This window comes from Cebidichthys violaceus, unplaced genomic scaffold, assembly GCF_023349555.1.
Source record: "Cebidichthys violaceus isolate CVI_PGR_0920_01 unplaced genomic scaffold, fCebVio1.0.p SCAF_7, whole genome shotgun sequence".
Classification (NCBI taxonomy): domain Eukaryota; kingdom Metazoa; phylum Chordata; class Actinopteri; order Perciformes; family Stichaeidae; genus Cebidichthys; species Cebidichthys violaceus.
Window position 1 is genome coordinate 645,170 of NW_027176927.1, and position 27,697 is coordinate 672,866.

The 27,697-nt window shown below is 45.6% G+C and overlaps 1 protein-coding gene across 1 annotated transcript; it reads left to right on the forward strand.

Moving 5' to 3' along the window:
* The first annotated feature begins 816 nt into the window (after positions 1 to 816).
* scap (SREBF chaperone) lies at positions 817 to 27,671 on the forward strand. Its single transcript, XM_068735354.1, has 23 exons — positions 817 to 1,018; positions 3,815 to 4,015; positions 5,940 to 6,060; positions 6,536 to 6,693; positions 6,855 to 7,075; positions 8,673 to 8,778; positions 8,897 to 9,069; positions 9,846 to 9,972; positions 11,850 to 11,962; positions 12,159 to 12,253; positions 12,342 to 12,440; positions 12,970 to 13,182; positions 13,371 to 13,762; positions 14,052 to 14,201; positions 18,826 to 19,027; positions 19,598 to 19,713; positions 19,882 to 20,434; positions 20,736 to 20,821; positions 21,215 to 21,297; positions 22,128 to 22,294; positions 22,435 to 22,515; positions 23,334 to 23,540; positions 23,648 to 27,671. Exons 1-23 carry the CDS (start codon positions 921 to 923, stop codon positions 23,891 to 23,893), a joined length of 4,008 nt encoding a protein of 1,335 aa, XP_068591455.1. The 5' UTR covers positions 817 to 920; the 3' UTR covers positions 23,894 to 27,671.
* The last annotated feature ends 26 nt before the right edge of the window (positions 27,672 to 27,697 follow it).

Genomic DNA, 27,697 nt, shown 5'->3' on the forward strand with positions numbered 1-27,697 from the left:
GGTCCTAATAATGTCCTAATGAATTTGGACATTATTAGCTTGTTCATGCTCCAGTGGTTTCTACATCATCTCACGTTAAATTGTTAAATTATTAAATTGTTGTCTGCGGCTGTGGACTGTTGTTGTTTGGTTGTGATGGATTATTACTTAATCTGAGGTAAATCCTATTCTGCCTTGTCATTGTGCAAAGTCTACCTCACAACAACAGTCAACTTACACACTATTTACTCGAGGACCCATCCTTGAACCTTGTGTGTGTGTGTGTGTGTGTGTGTGTGTGTGTGTGTGTGTGACCGATGGGCACCTCTCTGGCTTCAGGAGGCCTCCTGGTTCCTGGTTCTTAATTCCTGGCAGGTGATGATGTTGCCTCAGGGTTGCATCAGCCCCATCATCCAGCATGTGTTCACTGTGTCGCAATAGCTAGTTCAACGTGAGCTAAATGTACATTTGCTGGAGAAAGTCTAATATTCTGTTAAAAAAAAAAAGTGCATTTTAACTGGCAGATGTAAATAATACAAAGAAGATAACTTGTGTGTGTCCTTGTTCTCTTCTTCTTCTTCTTCTTCTTCTTCTTCTTCTTCTTCTTCTTCCTCTAAATACATTAGTCAGAAGCCATTGTGCAGAAGCAGCCTGTTGCACATCAGTCCCTGTTACACTACAGTTACTGATTGACAGGACATTTCCCTCTCTTGCCGTCAGCCCCGGTAGTAAAAGGCTGATCTTCTGCTCGTCTCTACAGCGGCACTAATGGGCGTCACTGATCAGAGGAGCACACTTTCACGTTATGCAACTGTGGGATTGTCGGTTTATGTTACGGAGAACGGACACGGCCTAAAAACTCTCTGGAATGTTTTTTTTTTTTGGAGGGGGGGTGTAGTTTGTGGCCTTCGCTGAAAGATGCTTATTAATAAGGCGTAGAAATGCATTGGATGATACAGAAAATAGCCGATATGCCGTTCGAGTCTCTGAGCCCCCGAGATGCTTTCAAGTTAAGCATTTTAGGGAGTGTTGAAAAGAGGTAAGCCCGCGCTTCTTGTTTCTCTTCTCAAATCTCATATTTAAGATATTTCGGAGCACAGTTTTGTGACAGGTCATCCTTAAACTTAGTGCATTACTTGTGCTCAAATTAATGTTGTAAGCATGTGGCTTTATATACCCTCTAGCCACCTAATTGAGCTGCAGAGACCTACAAATCATCTCCCAGAACTGAACTAGAGCTCTCAGTGTGAGACCCTGTGTCTGTCACGTCTCTAGCTGTGTTTTTGTTGTGCGCTGGCTCCTCACGTGGGAGCCATATAGACCGCTCTTTGTTCGGATTATTAGCTGCACACAGGCTTGTTTAACTGAGACCTTTTCCATCGTGATGTCATGGGCATTTATTTTGGGTTTTAAGCATACATGTTTTGTTTTTATTCCCCCAGCCGTGGTAGCTGGTGTCATCCCAACAAACAAACAAACAAACAAACAAACAACCGGCCAGACAGAATAGGATTTCTAAACAATTGCTGGTCACCTGCCAAAGTGGCTGAAGGGATTTATTCAGTGGTTGTGAAGTTTTTTTTTTTTTGGGGGGGTGGGGGGTGTTTTCAAACTTGTCATGCCGTTGAGATGTGACTGTGTCGGGGTGCTGCTGCTGCTGCCCTGCCGGCTCTGAGCCCTGCTCGCTGAGTTTCCGATCGGCTCAAATCCCGGATTAGTCCACTGACGGAGACGCTGCTGAGCCTGGTCTCGCTGCTCCACTAATGTAACGCAGCACGCAGTGACCCGGACACACAGCAGGGAGATGGAGGCATTCGCTGACAAGTTTCCCCTCGCGAGAAAGTGAGCGGGACCCCCCGGGGGGGGGGAGGCCGAGAGTGGACTTTTCCTACGGAAGGCGTCGCTTCAAAAGCCTCTTTTTGACTTTTTTTTGTTGCAGAAACCCATTGTGCGAGCTTCCCAGGACGGTGCCTGTTAGAGCCGTATAGAGTATTTATAACAGCAGATCAAGAGACGACTCCCGGGGGGGTGAATTCCTCCCGGGGGGAGAATGTTTCCGTTGCACCCGGGGGGACGAGCCGAGCAGTCGCACACTCCGCCCGGATCGAGAGGGGAGCACTACGTTAACCACAAGGCACCGCTCGCGCTTAAAAAACCCTCCGCCGCTGCTTTCAGGGGACGCAGACGGCTGCGAGCCAGAGAGGTAACCTGGTCTCCCGCCACCAGGTACGGTCTCAAAACGCTTCCGCGCGCCTGCGTGATGGATGCGTATCGCGGTAACGGCTGCCGTGACGGAGCTGTGTGTTGTTGTTCTCTCTTTAGTGACACCGTGTGAAAAGCTGAGGCTCAGTGGTCGGTAGCGTGACACGCTGTACTAATCCAGCGTGCGGTGCGCGTGCAGCCGGTTAAACATGTGTGTGACTACAAAACGCTCGCTGAGTAAACAGACAGACAGAGAGAGAGAGAGAGAGAGAGAGAGAGAGGGGGCTGAGATTGAGTCGATACGAGAAACTGAAGCAACTGATTTAGTTTGAAGGGAGGTGAAGCACCCGTGAAGCAAAGGATTCCACATCTTATTGTGCTCTTATTTTGGTAACTGAAACAATGTCGAGGCTGCAGGCAGTCACAGAGCTATGATTATATGCAATGTGCAATTAACACTTTCTTTAATTATCTTAATGTGAGGAACATTGTCCTGATTAAAGATTTGACTTAACTTAGTAATAAAATCTCCTGAAGACCATAGAGGCGTCATCAAATGTCTGGTTTTTGTCCTGCCAGCAGCAGACCAAAAACTGAGTTTATGGTAATATTTAACGCAGAAAATCATCAAATCCTCACACTGGAAAAGTGCAGCAGTGATCGTTTGAAAACTTTAACGATTAATCACAAAATAGTTGCCAAACTTGCTGATTAACTTAGTAAAATTTCAAATTCATGCACTTTTGATCATCTCTTTTGAACCTGGTGGTTTGTTGTTGTTGTTGTTGTTATTGTTGTTGTTGTTGTGTGTGATCGATGACACGTCTGTGTGCTTCAGTCAGGCTGCTCAGCTAAGGACTCTTATGTTTTTCTACTTGGGTGGATGTGTCCACACCTCTCCGGCTGCTCAATGAGCTGTGTGTATAAAGACATGTGGCCCCTGTACGGTCTGAAGGAAACACACACACACACACACACACACACACACACACCGTGCCTTCAGTCAGCAGCGTGGGTGCCAAAACGTGGAGTATGTCATTATGTGTTGAGGACAGAGCTTCACTTTAGGAACTGGCCTCTGAGCGCATGTGTGGATTTTCCCCCCCAATGAGATGCAAGTAGACTCTTTTTATAAAAGAGGTTAATAAATACTTTCACATGAATGAACCACAGACTGTATAGAAGAAGTGGGCGTAGTCACCGTGACGTCACCCGTCGGTTTGTGGACTGACGTATTGAGGCCTCAAGTTCTGCAATTCCGCCGTCGCCATCTTGGATTAGAGCTCTGTGAACTTGTGATGGCCATTAAAAAAAAGTACTCAATGAAGTTATGATATGAGAAGACTCTGAGTGTATTTATGAGGCAGCAGATGTTTGGTATTTTCACCCAAAAAAATGATTTATAAATAAGTTTATTTTAAGAATAACACTTGGTATTCATACCAGCTGTGATGTGTGTGTGTGTGTGTGTGTGTGTGTGTGTGTGTGTGTGTGTGTGTGTGTGTGTGTGTGTGTGTGTGTGTGTGTGTGTGTGCGTGCGTGCGTGCGTGCGGGGGAAAACAAAACGATGACTTGTGTACTTGTACGGTTTCATAGACGCTCAGTTCAACGTGTCATCCCGTTGCTCCTCCAGGTCCCTGGATGCCCCGCGGCGCTCCGTCCTCGGCCGCGCAGTGCTTCCCAATGGCCGGAAGTTGACCCCGCCCACCAGGATGACGCTGCGCGAGCGGCTGAGAGAGAAGATCTCGGCGGCGTTCTACCGCCACGGGCTGCTGTGTGCCTCCTACCCAGTGCCCATCATCCTCTTCACCTCCGCCAGCATCCTCACCTGCTGGTAGGTGTTTTTCATGTGAGATGATGCGTCTTTGGCAGGTAGACGTACAGCATCAGACGACGCCTTATACAGATTGACAGTGTCAGAAAAGTGCTGATTTAAGCTATTTCTAGGTCAAAAGTACCGGCCTCTGTTGTGGAGAAACGTTTGAGTATTTGGGTTACGGTTCAGTGATCCACAGTGCAGCAGATGATCGTAACGCAGCAGGGCTTGGAGAGGTTTCTGTAAACACGTCTGCACATTTTATTTTGCCTCGTCTCCGGGTCGACACGAAGCGCTGCGTGTTTGATGCGGAGAAGATGTTGTCTTTGTGAGGAGTCGACAGTCGGCCTGGTGTTGGAATGACATCTCAGTGCAGCAGACTCCCTTTCTAAATGAGACGATATAAATCTTGCTGTCGTGTCTAGACGGACTGAACTGAAGGGAAAGTGATTGGTTAGACAAGTAACCGGCTCAGCTCAGCTGAACTGGCCATCTGCGCACACACACACACACACACACACACACACACCCCGCCGACACCACGGCACAAACACTCACTTAACACACGCACTTTTCTGCTGGTCAAAATAGAGGACACGGGTCAGAGAGTGCATCGGCGGAGGCGTTGTGAAACAATCTCAGCAATCCGAAACACACACACACACACACACACGTGCACCTGCTGCGAGTCGTCCTCACGGCACCTTGCAGCAGGGGAGCGAAATGGTCGACCGACCGCCACCCCGGGGCGAAGAATAAGAAGAAGAAGAAGAAGAAGAAGAAGAAAAAGGGCACGGCCCCCAAGCAGAGGGCTGTGAGAAAATGGCCCTTGTGAGAATGGGAGGCCTGTCCCTCCATCTGCCTGTCAGGAGGGGGGCCGGCCGAGCACAAAAGAGGCCTTTGTGGAGGGACAGTGACCTGGCAGAGAGAGAGAGAGAGAGAGAGAGAGAGAGAGAGAGAGAGAGAGAGAGAGAGAGAGAGAGAGAGAGAGAGAGAGACCAACCAAACTGACAAGTACTTTTGAAAGAAGTGAGTCATATTTTTACTGACCAACGGCACAAAATGACGACGCACTGTCCATGTTACTGATCAATGACCGTGACTCAGCAAATACTTCAGATAATTTCCCAACAGGACGTCGGCTCGAAAGGCTTGTGTGATAACAGACTGGGAAAGCTTTTCAGATTTTGGGATTTTGTCTAATTTCCAGACACACGTGAATATATATATATATATATATATATATATATATATATATATATATATATATATATATATATATATATATATATATATTCCATAATTAGAACCACACAACATTTGTTGTCTGGGTCCTTTTCAACGTCCCAGCTGTAAAAGCTACTCTTGACGTCATACTTGACTGATGTCAGCCTGACTCCTCGCCTTTAAAGCAGTGCTCTACTATCCATCCATCTCTCCTACCGCCACAGCTCATCTGTCAGCTGTGTTTCAGGGTTACCCAACACCACCATTTTAAAATGAACTCGCTAACCCCAAACACACACACACACACACACACACACACACACACACACACACACACACACACACACACACACACACACACACAGAGGGTAAGAAATGAGGTTGGTTTGGTGTTCCGAGGGAACGTGTTTTCAGGAGGAACTGGGAGGAGATCTCTCCAGGTAGCGCTTAATCTTTCAAGAAAAGCCGGAGGCCCAGGTGTCGGGTTCTCTGGAGGTGTTTCATCGCGCACACAAACACACATCACGCATGTGTGTATCAAGTATCCGCCGGTTATGAGCTCTTCTACAGAGAGAAATGTGTCCTAACTATTGCCTAAATGATGCGTTCAGGCACTGATGTCCCGTGTGAAATAAGACGGCAGACTCTGAGGGGTTCGATCATTCCCACAATTGTGTTTCATGCGTCTATTATGCACCCTGTGACTCTCTCCCAGCTATCCGTTGTTGAGGCTTCCCCTGCCTGGGACGGGTCCCGTGGAGTTCACCACAGGGGTGCGAGACTACAGCGTCCCTTCCCATGAGCCTCAGGGAGACCTCGGAGAACGGCCCGACTGGGTAAGAAAAGAGAAAGAACACACACACACACACACACACACACACACACACACACACACACACACACACACACACACACACATGTTTATATACATCCCAGATCATCATCCCTACAGCCTCCTGCTGATCATATTCCAAAATCTGAACCCTAAACTTCACAACATAGTCCTCCCTCTGAAAGTCTGAGCTGCGTACGAGTTGTACAGCAAAGATGGAGGCTCATAAATTATAAACGATGAACACAAAGCTACCGCCCACTTACTTGTCGGCAGCGGATTTAATTTACAGGAGGCCAGAAAAGACTTTCACTGTCTTGAATTCTCGTTTAATAAGCAGTCATTCAACTTGTGTGCGTGTGTGTGTCTGTCTGTGTCTGTGTGTGTGTGTGTGTGTGTGTGTGTGTGTGTGTGTGTGTGTGTGTGTGTGTCTGTGTGTCTGTGTGTCTGTGTGTGTGTCTGTGTGTGTGTGTCTGTAGTACCGGGGTCCTCCGGTTGCCTACATCCAGCAGGTGTTGGTCAAGGCGGCGGTGTCTCCGTGGGACAGCAGCCTGGTGCCGGTGGACGTGTTTCGGTCGCCGCTGGGTCGAGCCTTCAGCCTGCTGGAGGAGATACGCAACCACGTCCACTCTGACGGGTAAACACACACACACACACACACACACGATAGGCAATCCGTTTAATTATGCAGTTAAATTGATAGATGATTGAAAGATTAGTATTCTCCTCTGCTGAAAAACTTTTTGTATTTGTCTGCCTTGTTAATGTCTTTCCTCTCACCTCCGTCTTCTCCGTCAGCTCCGGGGTTCGCAGTCTGGAGACGCTGTGTCTCCAGGTGACCGACCTGTTTCCGGGCTTGCGGCGGATGCAGTCGGTGCTGCCCGAGCACGGCTGCCTGCTTGTCTCTCCCGGCAACTACTGGCAGAACCAGCGGGAGCTGTTCGACTTGGACCCGGACCTCCTCAAGACCATCCAGAAGCACGAGCCCAAAGGCCTGCACACCTCGGCCACGCTGCGAGGTGAGGGAGGAGGAGGAGGAGGAGGAGGAGGAGGAGGAGGAGGAGGAGGAGGAGGAGGAGGGTGTAACGGAGGCTAATACACAGCCTGCACACGGGCTCGTTTTCTTTGCTTTAATAGAAGAGTCGAATCAAAGGGAGGAAAGGTCTACAGCTGCCTTTGTGGTTTCTACTGTTTGTGTTATTGTGCGACTTTGGTGAATCCAAACTAACCCTTTTTTAAAAGTTACGCAATAACACCAACGGAGAAACCGATTCGAGGCAGAAGTGGACCAACAACTCCTGTGTTCTGCGACGTAAAATCACCGTTTCGTCAAAGGAATCTTGTGACTTTTGAAGAGATCGTAGATAAGGGCTTCGTTATCCCGGCCGGGAAAAATGATGTCTGACCACGAAGTAATGCGGTTAAAAAAAATAAACGAAATATATAGTGTACATTTGAACCCTAAATTAGGGGAGTGAAGACTCCGGCCTGCCTTCATCCTGGACGGTCCCTTTAAGGCTGGATTCATGCATGTTTGTGACCAGGACTGCTCTCGTGTACAGACTCACACCTTGACCCATGACATGGATCGATAGAGTGTACAGTGTGGAAAATAGCTCAAGCTGTCAAAAATGACAGAACATCCATGAACTTGCGACATAGCGCTGGTAATCATGATCCGCTGGTGGACTCTAGTCATGCACTCTTGAGGTTCATGTATTCTGAGCCACACCAAATGCTTATTTTCACGTAAATAGTTGTTGCTGAATGTTTTACGGTTATCAAATTAAATAATCCTCTTCCAACGAGGCAATCTGCCTCCATTGCATCTGATTGGCATCAACAGGAGTCATTGTAGTGAGGCAGCGAGCGGCGGCATTAGTGGGAACATTAAGAGGGTTTCGTACCGAAGAACGAGCCGTTTTCATTCCTTGGGAACGGACTGGGTTCTCTTACGGCTTTGCCCACTGACATGGTGAACCAAAGCCAGCTCAGCATTCGGCCTCGGCTTCCAGCTCAAGTGGGTTTTTGGAGCTGTGGTCGGGGGACAGCTCGGCTGCCAGATACAGTCAGAGCGATACTCTAGTTCAGACGGACGACTAATGAATGACTGCCGGCCTTCTTGGAAGCTGCAGTTTCAAACACTCCGACATGATGTACGCCTGTCACAACGTTTACTTTATCAGCATGTTGTACCGCGAGTAGACATGAACTCATTGACCTCATTGTTGCCCAATGTGTTTGTGTTTACATAAGACACGTTGCAGAATAAACGGCGGGGGTTTCTCTACTGTTGTATGATGTTGACGTTGTGCAGACGCTGTGCAGACATTGCACATTTCTGTTAAAACAGAGCCTGAGTCTATTTTATTATATTGTTTTAGCTGTTTGTTTTTATTTTATTCACAATCTTAAGCGTGCATGTCTGAATATTCCCAATAATTAAAAGTGTATGTCTCTTTAAAAGAGTGTAATTGCATTGCAATGCTAGTATATTAGCATACCAGTGGCATAGGATGGTTTTTAAACGACAATAATATCGTTTATCGCAATTTATTTCTGGGAGAATATATATCAGATAATGTTAAAAACATTGTGCGTATGTTCGTGTTGTAGACCTGCTGTTCGGCGTGCCTGGGAAGTACACCGGGGTTAGTCACTACAACAGGAAGAGGGTGGTGACGTACACCATCACCGTGGTGCTGTCCAGCTACGACGCAAGGTGAGTTACACGTGCAACAGAAGAGAGAAATAAAGTGCAGATTTACTGTGATTTTTATACGATTTTGAAGTCTCTGCAGTGTTAAAGATGATCTGGGTGTCTCTCTGTGTGTGTCCAGGTTCCTGGGCGGCCTGCGGTCCCGTCTGAAGCAGCTCCACCCGTCGGCCAACTGCAGCCTGAGAGACGACCACATGGTCCACGTCCACTTCAAGGAGGAGATCGGCATCGCCGAGCTCATCCCCCTCGTCACCACATACATCATCCTTTTCGCCTACATCTACTTCTCCACACGTCAGTCCCCCTTTTGTTTGCTCTCCTTGTTCACAACGCTCACTTAATCTGTGAGATGTATAGATCCAGACCCGTGCCCGATCGTCGGGTTCTTTTTGTGTGCCGGTTGTTCCTGTCTGGTGCAGGGATAATCCTCACACACTCCGCTGTAGGAATGCACCCACTTAACCCTCGGAGACGTGCCTCTGCAAATATTTAGAAAAACGAACGCATACGTCCTCATTTTACACAAAATAATGTTCACACTCGTACGAGTTAGTTGATTCATGTTTGCCATCTTGTTAAAGATTTCTGTCCGTTTTTAATCAAAGTATTTCTTTTCCTTTTTGTTGGCATACTTATAAAATAAACTTCCTTTTTAAGTTAATACATTTAAATAACATTATGCAGCTAGATCTTTACAATGTAGGGATTTTCAGAATTCATTGTTAAATGCAAAACCTTCATAGCTTAAGAAATAGTCACAGAAGTGGAAAAAAAAGGTTTAAAATATTTGTATTATTTAGAAAAATCCTGTTTCTTGATCTACTGTTGGCTAAGTCGAGTTTCAGGTTCATGTGTATTTCAATTTTGCTGTTATTAATTCATCAATTGGCATCTAAAACCTTCAGTTTGGCAACACTTCATGAAAATCGTGGCACAGAATTGATTACAACTCGAGTAATAAACCCGCGTGATGAAGAAGTCTCTTTTAAAATAGCTCAGTTAAATAGTTAATGAACATAACGATGGTGTCCCGTCCTCATCGTGTCTTCTTCTTTCTTTCCTCCCTGCAGGTAAGATCGACATGGTGAAGTCAAAGTGGGGTCTGGCTCTGGCTGCCGTGGTCACCGTCCTCAGCTCCCTGCTCATGTCTGTGGGACTGTGCACGCTGTTTGGACTGACACCCACGCTCAACGGAGGGTAGGAATCCCCCTTTTATTTGTTTTCTTTTGGTCGCTCGTGTGCACCTCTGCGTCCGTCCACGGCTAATCTCGCATTCTTTGCTGCAGCAAACTGCACGATATTTTGGTGTTAGCATGCTAACATGCTAAACTAAGATGGTAAACACGCTAAACGTCGTACCTGCTAAATATCAGCATGTTAGCGCTAGCGTTGTTAGCATTTAGTTCAACGCACCGGTGTGTCAAAGCGCCAACCCTGGCTGCAGACTCTTCGGCTTGAATCAGGAGAATGTCAACGTGTATCTCACGACTCGAGACAGCAGTCATTTCAAGAAGACCAACAGTCGTGGAAAACCAAACCGCTGACCAGAAACTATTAATGTCAAACTTATCAATGTGAGGTAAAATAGAAAATAAGTGAGTTCAGCTTCTAGGTCTCAGTTGGATCCGTTTCTGCAGCCCTCGTCTCGCTCTGCTGTTGACATTCAATGCATGCTGTTAATATTTACTGAACCGTTACAGTTTCATCATTATCTCTTATCTGAATCGCTGAAAGACAAGGACAGGTCCACGAAAACACACACACACACACACACACACACACACACATACTGGCTTATTGACTTCCCACTTCCCTCTGCATTGACTTTCACATGGATTTGTGTTAATGTGTACAGAAGGTGGGCGGAGAAGTCTGTGCTTCAGCATGGATGAAGGAGAATGGACGACGGGGCGCGTGGATTGTGGGCGGGACTCCACGGAGAGGGGGTGGTGGGGGGTGGAGATGTAGCGATATTGACATTCCCCGGTCGGCCAATCATTTTAGGATTATTAGAAAGCAGACTCTGTGGCGTGATGGTGGCACGCCGTCGTCCAGCCACTGACCGAGACCCACGCTGCTCTGCTCAGCGCTGCGCTCGTACTCGTCTATCACGGCCAACGTGACCAAGATATGCGTGCCAGCTACACACCCCGCTGTACCAGGGCTCCTGGTACAGCGGGGTGTGTGTGTGTGTGTGTGTGTGTGTGTGTGTGTGTGTGTGTGTGTGTGTGTGTGTGTGTGTGTGTGTGTGTTATGTACAGGGTTGCTGAGTGAGTCTGATGTAACGTGCAGAGCTGTTGACTGCTCCGTGACCCAGTTCTACACTTCTACAGTACAAGCTTAACTATACTCAAACTAATCTCTCCGTACACTTCAACAGAGGAGGGGGGGGGGGGGGAATTCCCAGCAGACAACTGCCAGATATTGTTCTGCTTTACTTGGTTTTGGACTCTGTCACATACACTTTTTATTTTGAGTCCGCTGGCGCTGCCGCTCGTCCGGAGCGAGAAGAACTGCTCACGACCCCAGAGAAGTGAAGAAGGGTTTCGTTGTTACGTTAGTACGTCCAGCAGCAAAAGTGGCCTGCGGTCAGCGAGCCGCAGCCTTTGTTTATTCAAAGCGTATTCATATTTTAACGTGTCCACAATGCACCGACGTCAACACGGCTCGGGTCCCCCGGCAGTACAGCCGCGTGAAGACGATCGCGTGACGTTGTCCAGATATGCGGCGCACGCACAGACAGATTCAACTTTGCAGGTGGATTGTCAGGTTTCTTTGATGTGCGTTCGGGGGAAAACATGCTAAAATGGCAACACGCTACAGTGTATAGGCAGTAGGCAAACTTTCAGTGGCATCGTGATGCAGTAGAAAGCCAGGGTTCGATCCCCGCTCGGTTCTGTGTTAAATGTGAAAATCAAACGAAAGCATCATGCTGATCATAAAATAGAGGCTCGAGTTACCTAGATGTAAATAGACGATCCACTGTGGTGGATCCCTTCAGATGCAGACCCACACTCAGAAGTGAGTCCTGGTCTAGTTGTGTTTTTAAATGTTTTGTTGTTTTCTGTCTGCAGGGAGATTTTTCCGTACCTGGTGGTGGTGATCGGCCTGGAGAACGTCTTGGTCCTCACCAAGTCCGTGGTGTCCACCCCCGTCGACCTCGAGGTCAAACTTCGCATCGCTCAGGGTAAGAATAAAGTGTGTGTGTGTGTGTGTGTGTGTGTGTGTGTGTGTGTGTGTGTGTGTGTGTGTGTGTGTGTGTGTGTGTGTGGATTTGTGAATACGCCTGAGCTTGTGGAGGTTGTCACAGCCGAGGAGACGGCGTTTTTCTCCAGAAGATTACCAACCGTAGCTTTAAATGTTTGTTTTTTTTTCTTCTGCAGGTCTTAGTAATGAGAGCTGGTCTATCATGAAGAACATGGCCACTGAACTGTGCATCATCCTCATTGGATATTTCACTCTGGTGCCGGCTATCCAGGTAACAGGAACATGGTTGTATTGTTAAAGTATTAGAAATAATAGTGTTTCATATACTGAGACAGAATGTAAATGAATCTCTTCTGTAGGAGTTCTGTCTGTTTGCTGTGGTCGGGCTGGTGTCTGACTTCTTCCTGCAGATGTTCTTCTTCACCACAGTGCTGTCTATAGACATCCGACGCATGGAGGTAAGAACTCTTACTCACTTATACATACAGACAATTCTTCAATGAACCAAGTTAATAGATGTGAGGCTATTGAAAGCAGAATTAACAATAAACTGACGACCCAAGTTACTCTTGACACACACACAGAGGCACATATCTGTCGATCAATCATAATAATCAATGTAAGAATCTTGTATGTAAACATGTGAAAAGGTCAAACCGGGGCTAATAAACTCACACAAGCTCTTTCTCATGAGCACGTATGAGTCACACAGGAGGTCGGGCGGTTGTTACATTTACCACATAGTTTCCGGATTACTCTTTTCAAACTAGTTAGTCCTTCTTCCTGCCACACACAGGTTGTGTTCAGCTCCGTACACAACCAAGTGAGCATTGGCACCATAAGCCTCTGCGTTGACATGCACAAAAATACAATCAGCTTACTTACTTAAATCCTTAATCCTCAGAAGAATATCTGGTAAAATATGTTTTATATATATATATTGTTAGATTAACCGATTAGTCTTTTTAACCTCCTCCCTAACCACAGTTGGCCGATTTGAACCGGCGCCTGCCGGCCGAAGCTGGTCTGCCGCCACCGAAGCCCGGCCCGCTGCGCACCCGAGAGGTCCCCCCTCCCCCGCGGCCCTCCCCCCACACCATCACCCTGCAGACCCCGGCCTTCAGGAACCTCCGGCTCCCCAAGAGGCTGCGCGTGGTGTACTTCCTGGCCCGCACGCGCCTGGCTCAGCGCATCATCATGGTGAGAAGATTGGTTTGAATGCGGACAGTAGATTTGTTTCATGTAACGTTGTTGGCTTCCTGTGCCTTACTTATTGCATCATCGTGTTATTGCCGTAAAGACTGACAGGAACATGCTCTGTTATTATTGCACCCTCGAGCAGCAGAAATCTCACCGATCACTGTCATTCCGTTTGCTTCATCTTCCAGGTCGGAACGGTGATCTGGATCGGCATCCTCGTCTACACGGACCCGGCCGGAATACGCACCTACCTGGCCGCGCAGGTGTCTGAGCAAAGCCCTCTGGGAGATCCCGGAGGAGGCGGCCTGCCGCCTCACCTCGGGGTGGCGCCCGTCTTTCGCGGAGGCGATCCCACCAGCACCCTCAGAGTCCACCCGCCGCCAGATCCGACTCCCTTACCCGAGAACCAGTCGCAGGGCCACCACGGCGCCGCCGCGGGGGCGGGGCCCCTCCCCCGGGCTCCGCCCCCCGCCGTGCCCCAGATCACCTGGGGAGCGGAGGACGAGGAGGGCTGGAGGAGGCTCTCCTTCAGGCACTGGCCGTCGCTCTTCAGCTACTACAACATCACTTTAGCCAAGAGGTGAGCGGAGCAGGAGACTTATGCAGCGTCGCAGCAGAAGACGAATAGACTTTTTGTTATTTACCCGCTAAAATCACTCGAATTCAACTCATTCACCAATTATGAAAAACTGTGGTTAAGATATCTGAATTAATCAACTCGTTAAAATACAAAATTCACATTATTTCTCTTATCTTAAAATAAAAACTTAAAGGTGCATTTGACAGTTTTGGATACTTCATTCTGCCTCTGAAGACCCCATGAGGTGTCACAGTCTATATTAATTGTGTTACTGGACGTCTGGCTCCAGGTACATCAGCATCCTGCCTGTCATTCCCGTCACTGTTCACCTGAGCCCTCAAGAGGCCATTGAGATGCGTCACCCTCAGGACACCAGACACCCCCCTCCATCCATTCCCAAAGTCTCTGCAGATCTACAGACGGACCTCACGCTCTACAAGTTAGTACACACACACACACACACACACACACACACACACACACACACACACACACACACACACGCGCGCGTCTTACAACCAGGAAGTTGACGTGCACTTGAGAAACCTGGTTATTGTCGCTTTCAAACCCAGTTTTTCAAGCCCTCGTGTACGCGACAACAACACAGCAGACAGAGAAAAGTAACACTAGCCGTCCCAAATAACTCTGACTGAAACTGAACGTGAGCTAAAGAAGTCAGTTTCAACTGCTCAACAGAAGGTTATTATACAGTAGGTGGGGGAGAAATCTGATCTCTGACCTGCTGGATGGATTTGTTTTTGGTTTGGTATGTTTTCTTTGGGCTCCTGTTAGGATGGAGTTCTTTCCTGTCGTTACATAAACTCGTGTTGTTGAGTTTATGCAGTTTGCACAGTGCCTATAAAAGCATCCAGCTCCTTTTGACCGTTTTATTGTTTTACAACGTTGTCATGTTTCTTCCTGAGACGGCCATAAATTGATAAAATAATTGAACCTGGTTAAAACAAAACCACTATCGCACACAGACTAGTGTGAGCAGTGGAAGGTCCTTGGCCTTGGGTCTCTCCACCACGGTGTCATCGAGCTGATTGCAGAGTGGACATTGAAGCCTTTTGTTTAAGTCTCTTCATCGGGAGTCTTCATCAGGAGGTCGAGCAGTGAAGCAGAATAGATTCCAAGGTGTCTGTGAGGCGAGGAAGCGTTCATTAAAAGTATGACCAAATATGTTCTTCAGTGATCTAAAAAAACACTGAAATGATTTCAGATTTCATCGACTAAAAATATACTAAAAATAGGTTTTCTTTGACCAAGATACAAAAGACTAAATAAAAAGACAAAATCAACACGAGATCAAAGTCATGATGGGCTCTCACAGGCGGGGGATAATGACAAATTGGATTTTTGTTTGTTTCTGATTAGTATTTAGTACAAGTCAGAGAAAACATAGATTTTTATGTTTCTATCAGAGTCCTTTTCTTTTGCTTCTAGAAGGCAAGTTTATTTGTATAGCACATTTCAACAACAAACAGAAAAGTCTTCAGTCTAGAAGAGGAGAATGAAGGAGAAGCCTCATCTTTTGTTTCATGGGTGCATGAAGTGCACCGTGTGAAGCTGGACTGATCGTTATCATATCCAGACGGTAAACTAGAGACCTCTTGATAAGTATCGTCTCTCCCTGACGGGACCGGACTGGTGGCTTTAAAAGTACCGGGTCTTTGTGACGTAACGCTGGAGAAATGAAACATGCTAGTTGATTAATGCATTTATTCTGTTCTGGAGCTTTCATTTGAGATCTTTAAGGATGAAAATAAACAATTGATTGTTTTGTTTTTCTTGAACTCACTTGGCCCCATCGCAGCCTTTGACAGCTGTACTTGCAGATGAGGCGTTCAGGTGTTGGACAACTAGCTTCCCTTCTCTATTAACAGACGTCTTCACCGTCAGCAGTCGCGTTTCACTTCTTGTGGTCGTCTCAGACCGTGTTAAGAGCTGAGGTTCATCAGCTTTATTTACCGCGATCAATCTCTCCATCGCTGTTTCGATGGTTGTCGCGTCTGACTGCTGGAGGCAACAACATGGGAGTCTGGAGTTGAGCTTTTTTTCGCTGCGTTGCGTAAGGCAAAGTGTCGTCACCTTGACTGCCGAGTGGAAGGCCGAGTTCTTTCTTCTTTTTTTTTTTCGTTTCATCTTTGGACAGCAGATATGAAGGGCTATCAGCTGAAGTCGGGTCAGGGTCGAGACCTTCTTGTCGGCGGGGGAAGTGACAGCTGAGTTTGAGGAGGCCGGTGTGACAAAGGTGAACGCGCTTCAGCGGGATCGAGAGAAAGTTGCGGCACGGACGGATTGTCTTCTAATCTCTAGGGAAAAGATCAGTGGATATCGTGCGCGTGACCGTGACCTCGATTCAAGCTGTCTGCGCAGACCGACACGGCATCGCTGCTGCCTGCGTCAGAGCGGATCTACCTCCGCCCGCATTTGCGTTTAGATCTCCGATGTTTCCCTCAAGAAATAGGACCAATATCTGAGCAATTCCTCTTTTTAATGAGACCTGTCTTACCTGTCCTGCTGTTGTTCAATCTCGATTGTTTTGGTGTTGGAGATGTCTTCCTTCTCACGAATGTAGTTCAACTTTAATCGTAGATTTTATGCCAAACATCTGTACTGCTTAGAAGTAATCGCCCCAAGTTATACGCAACGTACATTATTAATCTAAATCGATGTAAAACAATACAGTAATCCCGTCACGAATATGTTGCTGCTGCTTTAATGCAGAGCTCCGTCTTTTGAGCGCTTTGTTCTAAATCATTTCAAAGACCGAAAAGTCACGTTTTAAAGCCCATTAACGATTAATCGTAAACATAATCGGCTGATTAATCGGTAAAAGAAACATTCAGCTGCAGCTAACGCATCATCACTCGTCGGTGTGCCTTCCTGCCTCCTCTCCTTTCTAAGACGACTAAACAACGCGTCTTAAAGGCCTTTAGCAGATGACGGACCTGCAAATATACGTAGAGTCGGGGACGACGTGTAATTCCTGTTCTCGGTACGTAAACAAGATTTCTATTTAATCTGGGAACAGCGAGAACCTCTCCCGGTAAACATTGCAGCAAAACGCGTACGTAAGCTTTGTGGCCTCTCAGGCGTCAGAGCGTGTTTCTCAGTGACGTGAATGTATATCAGCAAAGTAGATCGACCCACTACGTTGTTCCAAAATCCCAATTCTCAGCTGCTAGAATCACAGTTCGGCTGTTGAGGACAGGATGTGTATCCCGGCACCGCGTTTGAACCAGATTTGTGGCCCTGTGTTTGCATGCTGCCCCGCTCCATCAGGTAAGCGCTCGGACGCTCCCGAGATTACGTCTTCATTTCCTCTGGAGTGAAATGTAAACCGGATCCGTGCGCACCTCAGAAGGGCACTTCTGTGCACGCGTGTTGACTTGTTAAGTTCAGGTTGTGTAGAGCGATCCGAATGTTTCAGTCCGATTCCTGGGGTTTGGTTATGGGTCGATACCGATCCAATAAATCAGCTGTGTGGAACAGACTGGGATCATTGTTTTTATGTGTGAGTATCGTACTGGTATCGGTATCGCTGCATCTCTAGTTCAGTCGGGTCACAAACCAAAGCCGTCACTAACATCTGGACCTCCGACCTCCCGTGGGACAACAACTGACAACGCAAACAGGACATGACCCCGTAGATCTTTATTTATGAAGAACACGCTGCTGGCGTCGTGCTCTGAAAGCCAACAAAAGAAGGACAGACAGACCCGTATTTTAACGGTCTCTGCGTCAGACAGCAGGAACCAGTGCGGGACGATTCGCTCAGGAATGTCTAACAAAGGATCGAGGGTTGAAAGGTCACCACAACGGCCTAATGCACGAGCTGTATCTGAATCCAGGTGTTCTGTTAATTTGTAATCGGACAGCGTGAGCTCAGATTCTAGCTGTATGGTTGCTCATTAATATTCCCTCATAGTGTGAAACTCAGCTTGATGGGGTTTAAGATGCTTTAAATGCCTTTGTTACATGTTATACTCCTAAAAACAATCACATAAGATCAGTAATAAACAGATAATAAGCAATACAACACCAGTGATAAAACATCAAATTGTTATCTCTCCTTCCACTCATTTCCTGCGTGTTCGTAACTGTCCAATAAAAAAATGTGTAACTCTACATCATCTGGGTTTTGTTTGATGACGCGGCATTCCTCGCGCTCCTAAATTCAGCTTGTGAGTTTCAGTTTTCACAGAGCAGCAGACGGGGCTTTTTATTTTTTTTATTTTTAAAGGACCGGTATTTCAGGCACAGTTGGTCTCACTCCTTTTTGGGGAGTTTCATCATCACAGCTGTGCCACATTCCACAGCAGGTAGAAGACGCTCCAGTGCAGCGCAGCAGGAATGAGAACTGAAACCAGGAGTCCTGAAGGGAATGTGGTTTTTAAATGCGTTCTTTTGGTCAGATGCCTAAAATACGGTCTGTGGTTAACACGAGCTCAAGAGACACGGACGATTTGTTCTACGACGTAAAAACACCGTGAATACCTCGGTGTGAATTTTGAAGCTTTTACGTGTCTCAAACACAGATTATTTTCTACAATAATTCAGATTTTTTTTAAGGAAATTAGTGCGACGTCTTCCCCTCAGCCCCCCGTTATATTATATATATTATATATATATATTGTATATTAGTAAGTTCGGACCAGAGTTCTCAGTTGTGATGTTGTGTTGATTAATAATTTGTCTCTTTACACTTGCAGTGTAATCATTTATTACATGATCTCAAATATGTAGATCATGTATAAAGTTGCTGACCTGAAATTCTCCAAAAGTTGTTGAAAAATGAGAGAAAGAATATGACTTTAGAGGAATATTAAGAATATTTAAGGAACGTGAGTTGTAAATAATTGCATCACAATTAAATGTGTGGTGCATTTTGCAAGTTCAATGTTTAAAAATGTTAATGAATAATTAAGTTAACAAATATAAAAAGTAGAAGGCTGTGTGTTGTACTGGGAAGGGTCCACCAAACAAACCAACAAAACAAATAAAAAACATTCTTTATTTGTCCTCCTTTGTCCCTCTTTGTCCCTCCCACCGTCCAGGGTGGCGGCTCTGGGCCTGGCGGCGGGCGTCCTGCTGGTGCTGCTGCTCTTCTGTCTCTACCGGGTGCTCTGCCCACGGAACTACGGCCAGAACGGCGTCGTTCACGGCCGCCGGCGCCGAGGGGAGCTGCCCTGCGACGATTACGGCTACTCGCCGCCCGTCAGCGAGATCTCGCCGCTGCTGCTGAGGGGCCACAGCATGGTGAGAGAGGACTCCAGAAACACACCAGAGCAGTGTTCACTTACCCTCCAAAGGATATCTTCATCTCTGTCCGTCACGTGTAAACCTCCATAAATCTGCTCAGAAATCACAGATGAAACACGCTTCAGTAGTTTCTTCACTATCAAAGTAATCCAGTCGTCTGTACGTTCACGGTTCGTTCATACATCTAATGGCAGCATTTTGCCAAAATGGAAACAATTATATGCTGAAAATCAGAACACGTGTGAGGTGAGCTCTTGCTTGACGCCTGTATGTTGTTGTTGGCATGTTTCCATTTATCAAAATAATAATAACTTTATTTATATAGCACCTTGTTTTGACAGACAAAGCAAAGCAAAACATGAAGATGTCGCTCTGTTAGGGATTTAAATTACAGGAGGACCAGACAGTCACCAGAGGAGTCAGATTCCTGTGTCAGTCTAGAACAACAACAACAACAACAACAACAACAACAACAGGATGTCACTGTGTTAGTTAGGGACACCTGATACCCCAAAATACAAAGTGTTCGTCTTCATCTGGTTCTCGCTCCGTATCTGTGTCCCTCAGGACATCGAGTGTTTGGCCAGTGACGGGATGCTGCTGGCCAGCTGTTGCCTGGCGGGACAGATTCGGGTTTGGGACACTCAGACCGGCGACTGTCTGACCGTCATCCCAAACGACGGGTGAGCGCGTCACCATATCGAGATATATATATATATATATATATATATATATATATATATACTCTAAATATGTCCAGCGCTTGTTATCCAAACCTCTACTGTGTCATTGCTAACCCAAGCTAAAAGGGATTACGGACCGACTAACCGAGCTCCCTGTTTCCTCCTCAGGCTCAGGCGGTGCAGCAGCAGTGGCTGCTGGGAGCAGCGGGACGGCTGGGACGGCGCGGGCGGAGCGGCGGACTCGGAGTGTTTCGGCCCCGACGCTCTCGGCCCCTCCGTCGGTTGTGACGGCCTGCCGGAGGAGGAGGAGGAGGGCTACCCGCTGAGGCGGCGCACTGCTCCCGCCTGGCCGACTCTATTCAACGACCAGCCCGATCTCACCCCGCTCATCGACACCAACTTCGCCTCCCAGCCCCCGTCCCACCTCTGCACCCCGCCCAGGCACGGTTTCGACTTCGGCGGTCTGGTGGAGCGCGCCTACATGGAGCACGAGCCCCCCTCGCCGTCCGCCTACCCGTCTCCTTCCTCCGCCTCCTCCTCGCCGCCCACGGGGGCTCAGCTCCAGAGAAGACCCAGCTCAGGGGACGCGGCCGCCTTCTCGACCCAAGACAGAGCCTTCGCGGCGGGGACGCAGGCGACGGCGGACGGGGAAAGCGCCGTGTGGGCCATGGAGCTGAGAGGAAATCTGATAGCTGCTGGGAGGAGCAGCGGCAAACTGGAGGTGGGTCGACCCGATAACGTCTATTCATCTTCTGCCTTTTCTCTTTGTTTTTCAGGTCATGATGATGACGACCAAATGATTTTCTTTAATATATATTTTGTAGAAGTTTCAGTATCTGCTTGGGTACGGATTGTCCTTCGATATTTTAAGACATCTCGTCGTCTTCAAGTCATTTAATGAACATTTTCATAATTGGCCGATATCAATATGCTGTTCTATAGAAATGTTCTTGTGTAAATGAACACAATGTGACTACACTACATGATAAAAATGTAAAGTCTATGTATTTGTTTGGTTCCAGTTGTGGGATGCAGTAGAAGGGTCGTTACGCTGCATTAATGAAGACGCAGTGTCTGGGATCACAGCTCTAGCCTTCCTCAACAACAGGTGAAACACACACACACACACACACACACACACACACACACACACACACACACACACACACACAGAGAACAACATGCAGGGCTGTATTTAACATGCTTTTCTTACTCATTTCGGGTTTTATTGATATGGAGTATAAATTTGCCTTTCATGTTGGTAATTTACTGGAATAAAAGAACGGTTTCTAAACGCCAAGTTCATATCTGTAACGAGCTTCTATTACTGCATTCAAAGCCATTTCAATACGGGGTTTGTGTGGAATCTGTCATATATATATATATATATATATACACATATATATATACACACACACACACGTATGCATTGCACCTTTTTTAAGTAAGACAAACATGACTTTACATTATCCTCCGTGTTTGTTTGTTTTTTCCTCCCCAGAATCGTAGCGGCTCGGCTGAACGGGTCTCTAGATTTCTTTACCGTTGAGATAAACAAACCTCTGGGTCTTCTGCAGTACAGAGGTGAGGCTCAGCGACACCGCTGACGGGTTTCATTACTGCGCTGTAATCGAACGGCGTTTTTATTTTAATCCAGAAAAATCTGTTTTGTATTCATGCATTTCTGTATATTCTCACAGCTTGTGTTATTGACTCTTTTTTGTAATTAGCTACATGGCCTTAATTAGCTTAATGTGAAGTAAATGAAGAGCATAGCGACGTCAAAGTTATTTTATGTTACATTACTTTATCGCAAACTATCATCAGCCAGGACACAACTTTATTAGCTGTTAATCTGATAACTCAGTGCTGAGCTTGATCTCTGGTTGCAGCTTCACCAACTTGAATTTTGAGGAAACTGCGATGGACACAAACGTCACCGTTTTCTGACATTTTATTTATTAACGATTGTGGAAAATAATCCTTAGTTGCAGCAGTAACGCAAGAACGTGCAGCAAGAGACTCCCCTCAGGAACTGAAACTTCATAATCTTATTTTATATATCACAAAATATAAACAACAGCTACAACAATTAGTCAATGAACCGAAAATGTATCTGCTGACTATTTTACAATTGTTAAAATTAATTGTTTAAGCCATTTTTTAACTTAAATGTTCTTGTATGAGGTTCTTAAATGTGAAAATAATCTGTTTTACCTTGTGTTGACATTGTAGTAAATTTTATATTTTTAGTTTTTGGACTGCAGAAATAAACTTGATTGTGATTTTGGAAGTCGGGATACAAGTTGATTAAATTATACGAGAAAACTATAAAGATGAACTAGGAGGAATAAATGGGCGATGAAGGTTCCTTGTTGGTGAAGAATCTCCTCCTCCTCCTCCTCCTCCTCCAGGTGCCCCTGGGCGAGGCAGCATGCCTCCCTCTCCCTGTTACAGCAGCGAAGATGTGATCAGCTGCCAGCTCACGCGCTCGGTTCAGTGCGCTCACCAGAAGCCGATCACGGTGCTGCGAGCGGCCGCCGGGAGGGTCGTCACCGGGAGCCAGGACCACACCGTCCGGGTAACGCTCCCGACGCTAACGCACCGGACGCTAACGCGCCCAGCTTCTGTCTGACGTTTTTTTAACATCGTTGTATAAGAAGTTTTATTTGTGTTGCTGTTTAATCCTAATACATTCTCTCTGCGTCGGTTATTGATCAGGTCTATCGTCTAGAGGACTCGTGTTGCCTCTTCACTCTGCAGGGTCACTCTGGAGGGATCACAGCCATCTACATAGACCAGGTCAGTGATAGACCTTCTTCTAATTCGACATTGCACCACCAGAAAACTCATGCATAAAAAAAACTTACATACTCAGACACACTTTTTTTTTGACATGCTATATTATGACTTTTTTTTCCGACATACTATACTATCACTTTTTTTCGACATGTTGTACTAATACTTTTTTTCAACATACTATACTATGACTTTATTTTTCGACATTTTATACTATGACTTTATTTTTCGACATGTTATACTATGACTTTATTTTGGTGCATAGTTACAAAATAATTTCACTTCAGGTTAATAGAAGACCACCTCAAGGTGTCACTCAGAAAAAAACAGGACATTCTGATGTAGCATTTCAAAATTAAAGCCCTTCAAAATCTCATTCACGAGCCATACTATACTATGACCTTTTTTCCCCAAAATGTTATACTATGACTTCTTTTTCCTACATGTTATACTATGACTTTTTTTTTACTTTTTTCGACATTCTATATTATGACTTTTTTTCTACATACTGTACAATGACTTTTTTTATATATATATATTATATTATGACCTTTTTTCGACATACTATACTACGACTTTTTTTCCCGTCATGCTATACTATGACTTTTTTTGACAGATTTCTTTCTACATGTGTCTAAAAGGGGCTTTTTATTTGATTATTTCGCAATACTTTTTTTTAACATTCTAAACTATGATAAATCCCGTGGAAAACGTTGGTGCAGTGAAGCGTAAAATGTCATTAGAATAGTTTGTCAAAAGAATGTCATAAAGAATGTCATAAAATCCAAATATAATAATGAACTTGTACTTGGTCTCCTCAGACGATGGTTCTGGCGAGCGGTGGGCAAGACGGCGCCATCTGCCTGTGGGACGTCCTGACAGGGAGTCGCGTCAGCCATGTTTACGGTCACCGTGGCGATGTCACGTCGCTCGTCTGCACCACCTCTTGTGTCATCAGCTCGGGACTGGATGACCTCATCTGTATCTGGGACCGCAGCACTGGGATCAAGCTCTACTCCATACAGCAGGTACAGTTCAACGTCTCATTATAGCACCGCTCGCCATGGCCAGCAGTTCCTTCTTCACCTTTTTTTTTTTTTTAACTTACTCTCGCTTACCTCTGTCTCCTCACCAGGAGGTGGGTTGTGGGGCCAGTCTGGGAGTGATCTCCGAGTCTCTCCTGGTGACGGGGGGCCAGGGCTGCGTCTCCTTCTGGGACCTGAACTTCGGCGACCTGCTGCAGACGGTCTACCTCGGCCAGAGCAGCGACGGCCAGGGTGTCCGGCAGCTGCTCGTGCTCGACAACGCCGCCATCATCTGTGACTTTGGCAGCGAACTCAGCCTGGTGTACGTTCCCTCTGTGCTGGAAAAGCTAGACTGAGGAGAGACGGACGGACGGTCGGTCGGCGGTTGTTGATGTCAGTGGGAACAAAAAAAAAAACATGCTCTCAGAACATCCTTTACCCATTCATCACTTCAACTTTCCCTGTTTTGCTTTCTTTTGCCGTTTCTGACGACTTGACCCGTTCCCCTCTGCATAGGAAGCTCTATTTTTTTTATTTCTGGATGTTTTAAGTACAAGCCTGGATGTAATGAGGAAAACAAAAAGCTGAGGACTGATTGTGCAACCTGCTGCATTTCATCGGAGGAGGGTGACGTACTTTTGATACCGAATTGTGGACATTTAGGAGGGTCACGAGGTTCGTTCCTCACTTAAAGAGGATCCCCCGGTCACCAGGCAGTGCTTTTTTTTCCTTTTCTTTTCTTTTTTAAAATGCGTGTTTGTTTTGTGGCTCTGCCCTCTATGCTGCTTACACGGGTGGGGCTTCACTGTGACCCCCACCCGCCCAGAGAGGAAGGTAAAACTTCCTCCTTATTTTTTTTAAAATATTCCTGCTGCCTCTTTCGCTTGAACAGCAAAGTGCAGCCACAGCGAGCTCGGGATGAGCTGCGCAGTTATAGTGTGTGTGTGTGTGTGTGTGTGTGTGTGTGTGTGTGTGTGTGTGTGTGTGTGTGTGTGTGTGTGTGTGTGTGTGTGTGTGTGTGTGTGTGTGTGTGTGTGTGTGTGTGTGTGTGTGACTGAATGAATGAATCTACGCCCTTTTTATGGCATAACACTGCTGAGAACAAAAATAGATTGGTAATGCTTGAAGTGTGTGTGTGTGTGTGTGTGTGTGTGTGTGTGTGTGTGTGTGTGTGTGTGTGTGTGTGTGTGTGTGTGTGAGAGGGATAAGTGATGATTACTGTGTAAAGTAAACCTCCATAGGGGGCTGTTTTTTATATCTATAAATCTATTATTTATTAGCGATACATTTTTTTTAATAACGGTTGGTTTATGAATAGCTAATCCTGGTTTTTAAACAAGACTATAACAATGTGGAAATAATGAAATGAATGAATGAGTGTGTGTCGGGCGGGGCTGGTTTTAAAACGATTCTGTGATGTTGAACTGGAAACACTGAAGTGTTTGATGTTGTGGGGTTTGGAGGAGGGGGGGGGCTGTAGCAGAAAATGGTTCCTCCTTGTATCCCCCCCTCGGCCTCTGCCTCTGGGGTTACTGATGCTGTACGAGGGGCCCTTGTGTGCTACACCTTCATTAGGCTACCTCCGTTTTCTAAACTGCTTGAATTTTGGATGAGAATACTGACTTTGTTCTGCACAGGCTGTCGTTAGCTGACGTCATGTTTACATTGGCTGTCGTATTTTTTGAATAAATTGTGCCCTTTAGAGATTTTTTTTTTTTTTTTTTTTTCATTTAAATTTTTTAAACATTGCCGTTTACTGTCCCTGGTTCAACTTCAACTGTTTCCGGTCCTGAGTTGTTTCATTTTGGCCTCGAGTAATGACGTCCAGTTCGTCTTGTTGTCTTGTTGTCTGTCTCAGTGAAACGTGAAGCACGAGACGGTCGGTGTGTCCAGCAGCACCTCTCCTTCAGACCTGCTGCCTCCTCTAATAATACACAACAATATACACACACACGCTTTTATTCTGGTCAACTTGTTTTTTTAATTTCATTTTTAGATTTCTGAGAGAGAAATATAACTTTTGTTTAGAGCTAATTGATGAATTAATTAATATCCTAAAATCTAAAAACTACATAGGACCTGATGTATGAACATTAAAACATTTCTTTAACACTTAAAAAGAAAAGAACGTCTAATAGAACTAGCAGAAATGTTTCCTACGATCGTTTCTCATTCGGTGTCGATTGTGCAACGTTTTGATCAGTCATGGATCTTCATGAGGCGTAAAAACATTTACACAAAACTCTTAATGAAGCCAATAATTAGAGTTCTGATACCAGGTATCGGTCCATTGTATGCACTGATCCGATATCAGTCAGCGGCTCATTCTCACTACACAGGAGCGACCCGATCGGTACTGCACATGTGCAAACTAGTACCACACCACCACGCTAACGTCCTGTATTGGAATCAGCAGTAGAGCTAGTTAACGTCGGCTGTCGTCTCGCACTGAGGAACGTTATGTTCAGACTCTTACTACTTTTTTTATAATTTCTACTGATGAAAGTCCAAATGTGATCTTGTAACACTGGCGCTCAACAGCTTACGATTCATACTTCAAACTGCTGATTCAGTACTCTGTACCAAGAGCTTCAGGAGCTCCTTCATTCACCTCAAAGGACAAACAGCTTCCTGAGGTTTCACAAGCGATACTATTTGTCTAATTGGCTCATTAAGCTATTAGAATCAGTTCTATATTTATGGCTAGTTAAGAGATGGAATGATGAATTACTAGTTTGTTACCTTCAATCTGTGAAATACTTTGATAAAGTAATATGGTGGGACGTTTTATCCCGTACCGGTCGGTGTTTTTAACTTCTAACCGCTGAAAGAATGTAACGCTTCAGGTTCAAGACTCCCAACATCGTACAGAATGTATCGTCTCTCAATCATCTACTGAATGTAGTGTCGAAAAACAAATCCGTAAAGAAATGAATAAAAACGGCGACTAAATGTCCTTTTTAAAGTATCGCAACACTACTTCAATGCACTACTGACCCTCTCTGACTGGACTGGTTAAGTTAAGTCCACGGAGCCACAGGTGTGGTTTCACTTCAGTGTCATTGTCCTCTTTAAGAAGTCACACCTGTGACCTGCGCACCGTCTGTTCACTTATTTAGCTCGTGTTCTCCGACGTCAGACGGTAGTTTAGAAAGCTTTAGAGATGGAAAATGTTTTATGTAGATTTTATTTTTTTACTTGTTTTCTTACAAAATGTGAAATTTGATTTAAAGTTTGACGTTTTGGTAAAGATGCTCAACATTAAATCGCTTACTGGCGGTGAAACGAGACGATTGATAGCACTCTAGTTTAGTATTAAGATAACTTACAGCTAGTTAGCTTAGCATAAAGACAGGAAACTGGCTCGGTCAGATGCTGACGTCAACTTTAAAGCTCTATAATTAACACATGTATAGTTTGTTTAATCTTTACAAAGACAGTGAATTATCATTTTTACACTTTTGTAAGGATTAGACAATATTTAACATGTTAATTTAAAGTCAATCTTAAGTTAATGGTATTTAGCTTTTCTCTCCCGTTTCCTGTCTTTGTGCTGAACTTAGCTAACCTGTAACCTCATGTTGTAACAGACTGATGTGTGAGAGTGCCATCGATCTCTAACTCTGCACCAGAAAGCAAATACAAACATTTCCCACAACGTCAAACTATTCCTTTAAAGATGGAGGGTCGGTCGGTGCGGCGGTGACGTCGATACAATCTTCTTTTGAATGTTTTGGTTCATCACATATGGACTTGTAACAATCCACGATCCAACACCTGCTTCGTCAGTTAATAAATACGCTCAACACATTTTTTAGTAATCGTTTGTTTTCGCCGCTTCAAACATTCTTTCAGTCGTCTTTGTCAAAAGTCTGAGGATGCAGCGGCGACATCCTTTGAGTTGCGGCTGCATCCTCACAGTGACACTTTGTGGTCCACATCTGAACAAGTAGAAAGCAGATTCTGTTTCTTTTCATTTCTCACCGTCTTTAAATCCTCAGATCTCCTCTCATTGGCTACGATCTACACAGGCTGTAGCAGTGGACGTAACTCAGTCACTATTTTGTAACACGCACAAAGACAGCGCAAGACTTTGTACTAATTTTCAAATAAAGAGGCTTTGATACCACAACAGTTTGTCTGTCTACTGGATTTATTTA